Source organism: Carex rostrata, chromosome 28, assembly GCF_964058835.1.
Source record: "Carex rostrata chromosome 28, lpCarRost1.2, whole genome shotgun sequence".
NCBI lineage: Eukaryota > Viridiplantae > Streptophyta > Magnoliopsida > Poales > Cyperaceae > Carex > Carex rostrata.
The window spans coordinates 2,041,708-2,055,275 of NC_135945.1; the positions used below are offsets into that span (position 1 = coordinate 2,041,708).

At 32.5% G+C, this 13,568-nt stretch overlaps 2 protein-coding genes across 2 annotated transcripts; one reads left to right on the forward strand and one right to left on the reverse strand.

Moving 5' to 3' along the window:
• Window positions 1–1,780: 1,780 nt before the first annotated feature.
• Window positions 1,781–4,131, forward strand: LOC144545840 (alpha-1,3-arabinosyltransferase XAT2-like). The gene is made up of 5 exons (XM_078294407.1): window positions 1,781–1,936; window positions 2,042–2,143; window positions 2,416–2,508; window positions 2,650–3,425; window positions 3,530–4,131. Exons 1-5 carry the CDS (start codon window positions 1,825–1,827, stop codon window positions 3,956–3,958), a joined length of 1,512 nt encoding a protein of 503 aa, XP_078150533.1. The 5' UTR covers window positions 1,781–1,824; the 3' UTR covers window positions 3,959–4,131.
• Window positions 4,132–5,804: 1,673 nt separating this feature from the next.
• On the reverse strand, window positions 5,805–6,422 carry LOC144545492 (kunitz trypsin inhibitor 5-like). The gene has a single exon (XM_078294060.1). The coding sequence runs from the start codon at window positions 6,420–6,422 to the stop codon at window positions 5,805–5,807; it is 618 nt and encodes a 205-aa protein (XP_078150186.1).
• Window positions 6,423–13,568: the final 7,146 nt, after the last annotated feature.

The following is a 13,568-nucleotide window of genomic DNA, read 5'->3' on the forward strand; positions in this document are numbered from 1 at the left end:
CAGTTTTTGGCACATCAGAGATAGCCTTCTATTTTTTTAAATTTTTTTTGCACATCATGGCTTACACCAAGGAAGAGAATAGTAGGAATAAGGAACTTGTTATTTTATATATGTAAGCTTGTTGGCCTTCACCAAAAGTGGATCTCTCTGGAATCAGAAAAGATTGTAAATAATAATATTAAACATTATTCTTACCCTTAACCTATACTTTTTTTTTTTTTGAGGAATTTTATTTTTGTTATCCTTGTTAGATCCTTAAAAATCCTTACTTATAAAATGATATATAAAATAATCATATATATTATGAAATGATAATCTCAGCTATAGAAAATACAAGACAACTATAAATATGTTATTCGCTAGCTATTTATATATTTGTTGACACCATAAAAGTGGCATCCTTGACAACTAATTTAATTAAAATGTTGTCAGCCAAAAATTCAAAAATTGCAATACTTTGCTAGAGTACCAAATCTATTGTAATTAAGAATTAATTAAATTGTTACACAATGAGCAGCTAGCTTCTGATTAAAAGATTCGCAAAGTATCTTACTGATAAAGGAGCTCCTTAATTTATGAAAAAAAATTGTATTAATTAATTTTATTGTTAATTTATATTGTTAATTTTATATGGAATGATGCCAATCTCGAGTTAAATTAAAATATATGTTCGATCCGATCGAAGCGTATACTTCTTGTTAGATCAAGTAAACACTTAGTCAACGGCACAATTTATGTTCCTAGGTTCCTGCGCTCACACGCCGTTCTAATATTAGAGAATTCATACTTGTCTAAACATTTTCAATTATTTTTATTTGATTTGGAGCGATTTTATCCTCCAAAACAATTCAACGGTGTGAAATTAATTGTCCCCATATTTTATGCGGTTTTATTAAATATCCGAAGTTTTTTTAGTTAGCATCTTAATATTTTAAAGTTTTAACTTTTATCAGCACTTTTTTTAAATTTTATTTCTACATTGAACGCAGATTGAATCTGTACAGAACATGGACTAGCTATCCACGCAGATTAAATTTTAAATACAAACAGGCACAAATTTATGTTTACCCGATCCGTAATATATATTCTGTGATTATCAGAGGCGGGTCTACATTCATCTGTACGGTGCTAATCCACTCCTATAATTTTAAAATTTTAGTTATATATATTAAAATTTAATTAAATGCTATTATTTTACATTTTTTATATAGTCCAGTCCTCCTCATAAAATATCACATGTTTACTTGTAGTTTAGTGGTTAGAGCTTATCTTGTAGTTATGAAGAGCTTGGTTAATTTTCACCAACAACATATTTTTCTTTTAAGTTTTTGCACCCCTATTATGATTTTCTTATTCCGCCCCTGGTGATTACTATTTTGATCTAATATCGTAAGGTACAAAATTGAGGGGCCAATATGGGATTTGAACTGCAGGAGCGAATTCAAGGACAGAGACAAATTTTCAAGTTATGGAGGTAGTCATATTGAGAATCAATCATATAAAATATTCATGCAATATCCATAGCATTTTAATCTAAACTATGTAAAAAATCATGTATAAGTACATATATTTTGAAAATAAATGACATCAATTGACTCTCATTCCTTAAACATACATCCGCCCTTGAGCGACTTCAACTAGCCGTCCGCTCGGCGTTACTGTGCTGTCAGATCGGCTCGTCATGACAATACAAGATAAACTGTGGGGCCCACAGAAAGTAATATCCCCTATAAACGAGGTGCTCCCCTACTAGTTTAATTCCCACTAAAACATAATGAGAAACTAGCTTAGTAACTGATCGTTGCTTTGTGTTAAGAGTTGGAGATGAAGGTATCAACTGATGCTGCGTTCCATCTGATGTTGCTTGTAGGCATTTGCTCGCTATTTGCTATGTATTATTCATCGTCTCAATCTTTCAGTCTCCGCAACCTAAAGTGTGAGTAGAAATTAAACCACTTACAATTAAGCGAAGTTTACCAATTTTTTCTAGCTTGCTTGCTACTTTTCTTTACTTGTTTTTTGTTTTTCTATTTATTTCTAGGGAAGATGAGAGAACCAAGTATGCAACATTATGATACAACGATTAGTTCTACAGAAATTAACATTGATCCCGAGAACAACAGTAGAACCAATGGAAACTTTGGTATTTTATTACAATTGTTATCCTCTGTTTGTTTGTTATTTATTTTTTATTTTTTATTTTTTCCATTTTTGAATTCCTTTGCACGACTTCCTTGTTTTATGTCGAAATTTCATACTTATTTTCTTTTAGGTTTTTAGTAAGTGATGGGAATTGATTTGATTTCCGTGAATTTCTTCTAATTTATCTTTACATTAGCTGTCCTTTTTCCTTTATTTTTTAATCATTCAAGAACTTGACTACATTTGATTCAGTGTTTTATATGCATTTGCTAGGAACGGAGCTGTTGCCAAGCAAAAATGACAACTCATTACCTATCCAAATCAATACAAAATCAGAAAAAGATAAAAAAAGTAACAGCACTCAAGGTATATAATTTGGTCCTTTCCTCCTTTTAATTTTATAGCAAATCAGTTGGTCAGAAGTAGGTATATTGCTCTTTAAAAAAAAATTAATGGATCGTATACATTTAGGCCTTACTTCCACATCATCTTGTACTTCTCATATAGATAATATTTCTAGTGAAAAAGACGAAGAGGCACCTCCATCAAAACCGATTTGTGACTATTCCGATTGGCGCAGCAACGCTTGCAGCATGACCGGTGATATTCGAACGAAAGGAAATAATAGCTCCGTCTTCTTCATTCCTTCTGCGGGCACACTTGTCCCCAAGGAACAAGAATGGAGCTTAAACCCTTATTCGCAAAAGATGTACTCGTATCTGATCAATTTTGTGACAGTGAAGCAGCTGAGGGACCCAAGGGATGCACCTGCTTGCACTGTGCACAGTAACACCTCTGCTATTTTGTTGTCTACGGGCGGTCCATCAGCGAATGGTAACATTTGGCATGCCTTCAACGATGTCTTGATCCCACTTTTCCTTGCTTCAAGACCTTTCAATCGAGAGGTCCAGTTACTGATAAGCAGCTATAATCAAGGACTCGTTAACAAGCACAGTCTGATAATAAAGGATCTTACCCGGTACAAGATCATAAATTTTGATGAAGATAACGAAGTCCGTTGCTACCCTCAAATGATGGTTGGTCTTCTAAACCATCGCGACTTTTCAATTGATCCGGATAGAGCTTTCGATAGGTTTGACATGTTTCAGTTCAGATTGTATGTTCGAAACATCTATTCACTGCCAATGAATGTAGATATACCATATAAGATGGATCTCCAGCCTAATAGAAAACCGAGGCTAATGCTTATATTAAGATCCAAAACTAGAAAGCTTCTTAATCAAGAAGAGGTAGCGGAGGTTATCACGAAGAACGGTTTTGAGGTATGTCCGCCAATTACAACATCAATATTATGTTGCTCTTTGCGAGATACCTTTGTTATAACTTATAACATACAGGCTGATCAATAGCTATTTCTTTTTGACAGCTTGTGCAAATGGATCCAAAAAAGAGCGAAAACCAGTCTCAAGTGTCAAAATTAGTGGACTCATGTGATGTGCTAATGGGGGTGCATGGTGCTGGGCTAACAAACATGCTCTTCCTTAGGACAAACGCGGTGTTTATTCAGGTGATACCATTAGGAGGGACCCACATGAACGGTGCAGCGCACGGATACTTTGGCCGACCAGCACAAGAGATGAAGCTGAGGACACTAGACTACACTATTTCTGTCAACGAGAGCTCGTTGTTAGATAAGTACGGGTGGGACCACCCTGCTGTAAAAGATCCTGAAGCAGTAGCTTCTAAAGGATGGCAGGATCCGCAGAAGTACTATTGGTTTGAGCAAGATGTGAGGCTTAATGTGACTAGGTTTCAAGCGGTGCTTGTCAAAGCTCTTGAGCTTCTCAAGGAATAGTAATTGCATTTTGCAATTTTTTTTTTTTTTGGCTTCTGTTGAAGAGCAGAATTTAGAGGGTTTTATGTAGTTTTTCATTTTCAATTCATTATATTTATTTTACTAGTATTCACACTATTCATTTCTCACGTTGTTATATGGAATTTTGTAAGAATACGAGCAGAAACTGCGTTGTTCCATGATTGTGAGAATTCTTTCATAGTTTGACAAGTCTAAACTCTTTTAGCATCTTTTGCACACCAAAACTACGATTCTTGGTGGTCTTGGGTTTTTTTCGGGAACTTTGGTCGGCCCAAAAATGCCCAGTCCAAACGACAGTTACTTTATTCTTTAATGAGTTAGGTTTGGGTGCTAGCATAAGGGTTTTCTGTGTTACGGTCTTAAAAAATCTATGGTATAAATTTCAAACTTTGATTTAAGTAGTTCAATAAATTGATTATATAATAAACTTGTAAGTTACTAATTTTTATTATTTTTGAAATTTTTTTACTATTTTTTATAATTTATGAAAGATGGCCTAAAAATAAAAAAGATTGTCAATATTTTAGACTATTTTTTGCCATCTTTCTTAAATCATAAAAAATAGTAAAAATTAGTATTCTACAAGCTTATTATATAACTAATTTATTGAGCTACTTAAATCGAAGTTTGAAGTTTATACGATAAGTTTTTGAGACTGTAGCACGGATGACCTTATGCTATCCATAGCACCCAAACCTTACTCTAAAATAATGAAAAGAAAACATCTTTCAATAGAATACTCTAGAGAGGAGTGGGGGGGGGGGGGGGGGGGGGTGGGGTGCAAACGGATCGGATATTATCTGTTCATATCTGGATCAATATCAGAAAATTAAATACAGATCTTCGATATTAAAATATCTGTGTTGATACAGATACGGATATAATTTTAAATTTTAATTATTCGTATTCAAATACCATATAGTTTAATATATTTTATGAAAAAAATTATGTTATTCCCCATTATAAAAAAACGGATATCCAATCTGTATTCTATATGTTTAATAACTGCCTATCCATTTAATAATCAATCCGTATCTATCTAATATCCAATATGTATCCGTATTCAAAAAATAAAAGCATATACGGATATGGTCTTACCACTAGACGGATATGGTTTTACCAAAAAATAAGAACTTATTCCTCACTTCAGGAGACAAATATGGATAAATTATGGTAGAATAAGTTGGAGTAAGACATGACTAACAAAAGTAAATTAATTCACTTAAGGAGGTGAGTTAACTTATTTCACATTATTTATTATCAAATATTTAAATACCATTGACTCTAAGCCTTATAAGCACATGATATAAATTGAATGTGAGCACTGCTTGATAGCCTGACCCTGACTGATGGGTATTAGCTGATCGACATATATAATTATTTAACTCAATTTTCGAGTTTTAAATTCAGAGGGAACTGGGCATGAAATTGCCTAATTAATAATTGAAGGTGTATTTCACTTTTTGGAAGAAAATTAATTGAGCATGTTTTTGTTTTACTTTTACAGGGAAGGTTTCTTATGGCAACATCTATTTCTTTAGCATGTGAACAACACACAGAAATTGCATTAGCAAAGACGTTTCACAATCCATGCTTTAGTTTCAAGAATTAAACTTTACAAGTTAGCATGAATTTGATTAATTTATTGTCTATATATATTATAATATATAACCAGAGAGCATTTAAGAAGAGAAACAAGGAACAGGGAAATCTGTTTATTTTATTCCATTTTATTCATTGTGCAAAATACAGTCTGCTAGCACATATTATTTCCTTCACATAATTAAAACTTATGATTCTAACAAAACACAACTACTAATTGCAATCATGAGTCTATTTTCTTGAACATAACAGGGAAAGGCTCACCACTCAAGCCTAGCAGCCTCTTCTCACCTTCATAAAACACACCCACATCCCCACACACCACCTTACAAATGTGACACACACTTGGACAGAATACCAGTTTGTAGTAGTCTTCATGATTTTCCCATTTCTCTATCTTAAACCAATTACTCACCGTCTCCTTCTCCGGATTCCCGTTTATCCCTCCGGTAATTACATATCGCTTACCTCCTTCGACATCTCCGAGTTTCCATGTCAATGACATCACACATATTGTCATAGCCTTAAACTCTATGTTGATGTCGGTGGAGAGGCAAACAGCTTTGTCTTTCGGATTTGCGGGATGGAAGATCAAGGGTAAGCCATTTTCGACCTCCATGCTCTCTTGAGCTACATAAAGAGGGCATGTTTGGTTATTGTGTTGAGTCATGGTTAGGCCACCGCCACGGCCACGAATTACTGGCAGAATGTAATATTGAATTCCTGAAATCAAAGCATGGCCATCGGTGTCTTTCACTGAGTCTAATGTGTCAGCATTGGAGGTGAGAGAGAAAAATAGAAATGTTACAAGAAGAGAGATGGAAAATAGTTGAAACTTCATTGTATAAAGTTTTGATAAAATTAGTATATAGTCTTGATGGGTATATATATAAAGTAAGTTGAAGCCTACCGGAAATTTGGCAAAGTAAATAAATAATTAAATAAGAGTAATTAAGTTGGGATTTGAACAGATAATTAATTAATAGTGACATGTGAACTTGTGAAAGGGAAATTTTGACTATATTTTGATTTTTTTCCAGAGGTCAAACTGTACTCATAAATAATTGGATAGGATCACATGGCATGCGCATTTAGCGGATCTTGTAATTTTCAATTCAGTGCTATTTAATTACTTCTACAACGCACCAAACTTTTGATTTGTAATATGTACTGCCATGTATGAATGTGAGATAAAAGACGGAGAAATAATATGAAATAAGTTAATTATTGTTTTAGGTTGATTCATTTATTTCACACTTATTTGTTTTAGGTCGAATCAATTCAACGTGATTCGTGTAACTTGATTACTTTTATAATTTATTGTGTAAATAACTTAATCACAATTAACATATAACTAATCTTAAATATGTGGTGTGTAATAAACCTTAATTAATGATAAATAATTTCAAACTAAATCCAACAAATCAAAATTAAATGGGCCGGACCGGATTTGGATCAAAAGTACTATAGATCCATACTCGACCCATTTAACAATCAGATTAATCTGTTCAGAGCAGGCCAGTAATTGACACCCAATTATATACTATTCCGCTAGATTTTAACTCACTTAATGCTATGTATTCACTGTAAACAATACTTTTTCCTTAGTAAATAAATATTAAACGCCGTTAATTTTGAGCACGCTCTCTCTTTCGCCTACATATATCCATTTGCGTTAACTTTTGCCTCATTTTCAAATTATATTTTTACTGAAGATTTTAGATAACAAATCAACAATAATTTTTTAAAAAGATCTCTCATATTTGTAATTATGAACCTAAAAGTTTGAGTCACAATTATGTTTCTATATCCTCTTAGAAATTTTATGCAACAAAATTGGGTTGATTTTTTGCAAAACGCGCTTCAATGCGCCATTGAAAAACTTTAACTGGTAGAGTTGATTTGAAAAATCAAAATTAAGGTAAATGAATAGGTTTTCCAAAAAAAGAAGAAGAAGGTAAACGTACGAATAGATTGGGAGAAGAGACATTGAATACAACTGAACTCTTTTACATTGGCCCTTCTATTTTATAAACATTTTATTACTTTGAAATAACTTCTTTTTCACTTGTTTATATACAAATATTTATAAAACAAAACAAGTTTACACATTATTGGTTGATTATTGATTTGGTTAATTATTGTACTCCTAAAATTTGAATAAATATGGACATATAAATTTGTACAGGGATCAAACATGAACCGTTGATATTTTGTGACGTACGAACTTTCTATATAAGCTTCTTCCGCTCTGCACTTTTGCATCCAAAAATTAAGTTTTTGTATTTCGCTCGTATATTTACTTGTAAAGTTGTGTATTTACAGTCGTATGGTATACGACTTGTAAACCCTAAAAAATATCTATTGTAACCCTAAAAAATAAGGCGGCAGCGCATCAAATATATATTGTGTTTGGAAACGATATTACGGCGTAAATCAAACCAATATAAAAAAAGTAAGGCGCGGCTCTCTCTCCTTTGTTCCATCCCGCAACCCCCCCTTTCCCAAATCAAACCCATAGCTTATTAGAAACAACAGACACACACACCATGATGAATAATGAGTTTCACTAGCTCGATCACAAAATCAAGTTCCAACTCCATTGGTATCGGCCACTGTTTTATTGGTAAGCCTATACTCTTATTGAATCAATTAATCAATTTTCTTTCTTTAGTATTCATATTTACATCTTATTTATGGCAGGCGTAAATCTCCACTTTTTTTTTTAATTATGTTTATTTCCTTAGATTGATGTATTAATTTTTAAATATTATTAATTCTTCTTGGTGATTTGGTGTTAATTCTGTTTAGAATTCAAATAATGTAGTTTTAAAAAAAATATAGATAGTAGTCCGAATAGGTGCCTTTGAAGAAGGAAGGCATGAATGAGCATTTTGACTTAATTTCGTTCCTTTCGGTATCTAATTAACCGAATTCTAATTAAGCACTCAAATAAATTTGATATACATCTAATATCATGAGATCATAAAATCAAAATTTCTGTTGATAACAAAATTAGCTAGATATTTTCTTAATATTTTTTCTTGAAAAAATATATTTATGCAATCATTTTCTATGTTTTTTTTCCAACCATGTTCAAAATTTCTAGGATCATGTTTTTTTTCCTAACAGTAAGTGCTCTTTTTTTTTTTTTTTTAAAGAACCAATTTATAGATAATTCCTACATAACAATATGTATAGATACTGTTCTTCTCTCTCTCTTTCTCTCTTTTTTTAATTAAGAAAAAAACAAGGGTCCACGTAGGGGTGTAAATTGATCCAGATTATCTGGTCCGAATCCGGTTCCCATCTGTATCCAAATTAAATGGATCGGATAATAGGAAAATACGGATTTGGATAATATTAGAAGTATGATAAACAGTACCGGATACAGATTGTGATAATTTTTTCATACTAAAAAACATAGTAGATATCCGGATCCCGGATCCAGAGCAGAGGAGATATCCGGATCCCAGATGATATCTGCAATCCAGCATGCCATTTATCATGTAGGTTAGAGATTAGGAAAGGTTCTCTTGTATATAGTCTCATAACACCTATATATTATAATTGTGGGACTATTAACTAAACATAAAAACCGGAGCTGACAGCAATTTCTTTTTTGTTTTTGTTTTTCGTGGTATTACTTAAAATATATATATGTTTTGATTATAATACTTGTATTATATTATATAAGTGTATTATTTGAATGAATTATTCATCTGACTCAATTATCCGGCAATTATTTGTTTTGTATCCGTATTTGAAACTAAATTTGTGAATTATTTGCTCCATATCTGTATCCATTTAAGGTGGATTTAGTTTTGAATTTTGATGTCCGATTATCCATATATGCTCATTAAAAAGTGGATACGGATTTGGTATCAGAATTATCCGCTCCGTTTACAACCCTAGGTGCATGCCCTTATTTATAATAGACAAATTTTAATGTACTTGTACATGAAATATGGGAGCTGATATATTATCAATATCATCATCACTATCGTTGTTGTTATATATCATCTTTAGTGCTTATCTTAAAATAAGTTAGTGTTAAATTATATGACTTAAGTATTCTTCAGGTATTCGGAATAATTGTTAAATCATGAATCAGTGCTAAAATGAAGCACTATTCAATAAACCGGTTCAGTGTTCAAGTTAGAGTTTAATTAATTGAATGACTTAAGTCTTTGGGTAACTTGGATTATTATTAGTTTCTGAACCTGCGCTAAATAGGAAAAATTAACTACAAGAGGTTAAAAGTGAAATAATATACAACTCTTGAACGGTTGGCACCTAACTAACAAATTAGTATACATTATTTTAATGGTTGATTTATGTTTGAGTTAATATTCAGTAAAATACCTAAATAACTTAAATATTCAGATAATCTAAATAAATTTATTGTAAACCAGTTCAGAAATAACGATAATGTTGACAATCTTGAATGCTTGTCAGCTAGGTTCAATGGCGGCAGTGATTACATCCATGGACATGTAGCTGCAATGAACCTCGAGAAGTTTGAATTCAGAGGGAGAAATCTCACAATGTCCGACGGTGTTCATTTCTCTTTCTTGAAGGATGTGAGGCTCGATGAGTTTCAGTGGTTGAACGACTATCGGATATTTAATAGACGGAAACCAACAAAGCAAACCACAAATAAGATGCTTAAGACAGTATCCTCCTTGAAGACGGCCGAAATGATATTGTTGGGTGAATGGTGCACTGAGGTGATTAAATTTTATGATCTAATTTTTTAAAGTAATTATTACTATTACCAATAAGTTCAGTGGTGCACTGAGGTAATTAAGTCTTTAATAGTTTATATATTTACAAGTTGTTCTCTTTTTTGTTGCATACAGCATCTTTCAAAGATTCTCTCAAAGGTGAATCTTCCAACATTTGAAAACCTGACGACCATATCAATAGAATTTTGGCCAAATGAGTATCATGCAAATGTGGTGCTCCATATTATCAAATGCTCGCGAAACCTACAAAGTCTGTATACAAGAACTTGTTCGGTAATTATTTCACTTGTAATTTTGTTTATATATATAAGAAGTTAATTTTTTTTATTTTTTTTTCATTTTTCATACTAATTGTTTCAAATGTTTACAGGTAACTGATGTTTTTCAGTAATTCTGAGATAATAGAATTGAGAGAAAAATTCTGTATATTATTAATATTGGCTGAGTTGTTACAATGGGTATTTATATGGTCAAAAGTGAAAAAGGGCTGTTGGAAAGAAAAGTAACGGTAACTTTTTGTAAAGGAAAAAAGGTTGAGTAACTTTATAATTAGTTGCTCCCTTTATTGCCTTAATTTAGCCTATGATGATTATACCCTAAAAAAGGGTCCGCTGAGGCTAATCGAGTCCCTAATCCTATCTAATCCTATTTATTATTTTCAACACTTATTCTATTTATTTTCAACACCCCCCCTCAAGTTAGGCGTATAAATATCAATTAACCCTAACTTGTCTATATTTTGTTGAAATGGTTTAGGATCTAAACCCTTCGTAAAGACATCTGCTAATTAGTCTCCACTTCTTACAAATGGAGTCTCAATTTCTTTTGATTGAATCTTCTCTCTAATGAAATGGCAATCAACTTCAATGTGTTTAGTTCTCTCATGAAACACCGGGTTGGATGCAATATGCCGAGCCGATTGATTGTCACAAAACATTTGCATTGGCAATTGAGCTTGAATTCCAACATCCGAAAGTAATTGTTTGATCCATGTTAATTCACTTGCGGTAGATGCCATGGCACGATATTCCGCTTCGGCACTTGATCTTGCTACCACATTTTGCTTCTTGCTTTTCCATGTGACTAAATTTCCGAATACAAAGGTGCAAAAACCGGTTGTCGATTTTCTATCGAAGCTTCCGGCCCAATCTGCATCGGAATAGCCACACACTTCATTAGAATTATTGCATTTCATAAAAATTCCCTTGCCGGGGGTTCCTTTTAAATATTTTAATATTCTCTCAATGGCCTCTAAGTGTGGTGTTCTTGGATTATGCATGAATTTGCTAATTTGACTTACGGAATATGAAATATCCGGACGAGTTACCGTAAGATAAATTAATTTTCCTACAAGTCGTTGGAATTGGTTTATGTCTTCTAATGGTTCACCATCCTCGGTATTTAGTTTGTATTTGCCATCTATTGGTATGGAGGCCGGTTTACTACCCAATTTACCGGTTTCTTCTAACAAATCTAAGGTGTATTTCCTTTGCGAGATAAATAGCCCTTGAATTGAATATGCTATTTCTATTCCCAAAAAATATTTTAAATAACCTAAATCTTTGATGTCAAATTTTTCTTTTAATTGCAATTTTATTCTTTTAATTTCTTCTTGATTATTTCCGGTGATTATAAGGTCATCAACATATACTAGTACAACAGTAGTGTTAGTACCTATAATTTTAACAAATAAGGAATGATCGGCATTACTCATCTTAAAATTACAAGAAATTAAATAGGAGCTTAGTTTTCCATACCATGCCCTTGGAGATTGTTTTAATCCATAAATTGACTTGTTTAACTTGCAAACTAAGCTCTTATCATCTCCTTTTTCATGGCCGGGTGGTAAGTTCATGTATACCTCTTCTTCAAGACTTCCTTGAAGAAAGGCATTCTTGACATCCATTTGGTATAGTTTCCAATTTTGATTTACCGCAATTGAAAATAAAATTCGTACGGTATTCATTTTGGCAACGGGTGCAAACGTCTCATAGTAGTCTATACCGTAGGTTTGTATGTATCCTTTGGCCACCAAGCGAGCCTTGTACCGTTCTATGGTTCCATTACTATTATATTTAATCTTATATACCCATTTACACCCTACGGGTTTTTTATTTTGTGGTAATTGTACGATTACCCATGTTTCATTTTTTTCAAGAGCTTTTAGCTCTTCTTTCATAGCTTTGATCCAAACCGGGTTATTAACGGCTTCAAGATAATCATTTGGTTCTTGTTCTTTTTCAATTGAGGTCAAGAAGGCTTTATGGTTGGAGGAGACATTACCATACGAAATAAAATTTTGTATAGGGTATTGTACCTTGTACGTTATAAAATCTCTTAGCCTTGTTGGAGGATTCTTTGTTCGGACGGACCTTCTCAAAGGTGTTCCTTCTATATTTTGACCTTCTTCACTTGATGAAATTTCTTCTAATTCCTCCTCATTTTCACTTTCATTGTCATTTTCATTTTCATTTTCATTTTCATTTTCGGTTGTGGTTCCAATTTCAATTGGTCTTACCTCTTCTATCAAAGGATTGGATTGGGGTAAAATATTCTCTTCGAAAGATTCTCTAATAGGCTCCTCATGTATTTTTTCTTTGTAATATGGCTCATTTTCTACAAAAGTTACATCTCTTGAAATGTATAATTTTTTGTTCTTAGGGTCATAGCATTTGTATCCCTTTTTTTGTGATGAATAACCCAAAAAAATGGTCTTAATTGAGGTGTGATCCAACTTGTCTTGTTTATTATTTTTGTGTACATAGCATGTACAACCAAAAATTTTCAAATGCTCTATATTAAGTTTTCTTTGGTAAAGGATTTCTAATGGGCTTTTGTATTCTAAGTTAACACTTGGCAATCTATTTATTAAATATGTAGCGGTAAGAACGGCATCCGACCAATAAGTTTTTGGAACATTATTTTGAAATAAGAGTACTCTAGTCATTTCAAGTAAATGTCTATTTTTTCTCTCGGAAACACCATTTTGTTGAGGTGTGTAAACGCATGTTGTTTGATGTGCAATTCCTTTTTCTTTAAAGAATTTTGAAAAATTTTGATTTACAAATTCCGTTCCATTATCGGATCTAAAAATCTTAAGTTTAGCTTCATATTGATTTTCTATGAATTTATAAACATCTAAGAATTGTGAGAATACTTCACTTTTATCTTTCAATAAATATAACCAAGTTATTTTAGAGAAATCATCAATAAATATGACAAAATATTTGTATCCATTA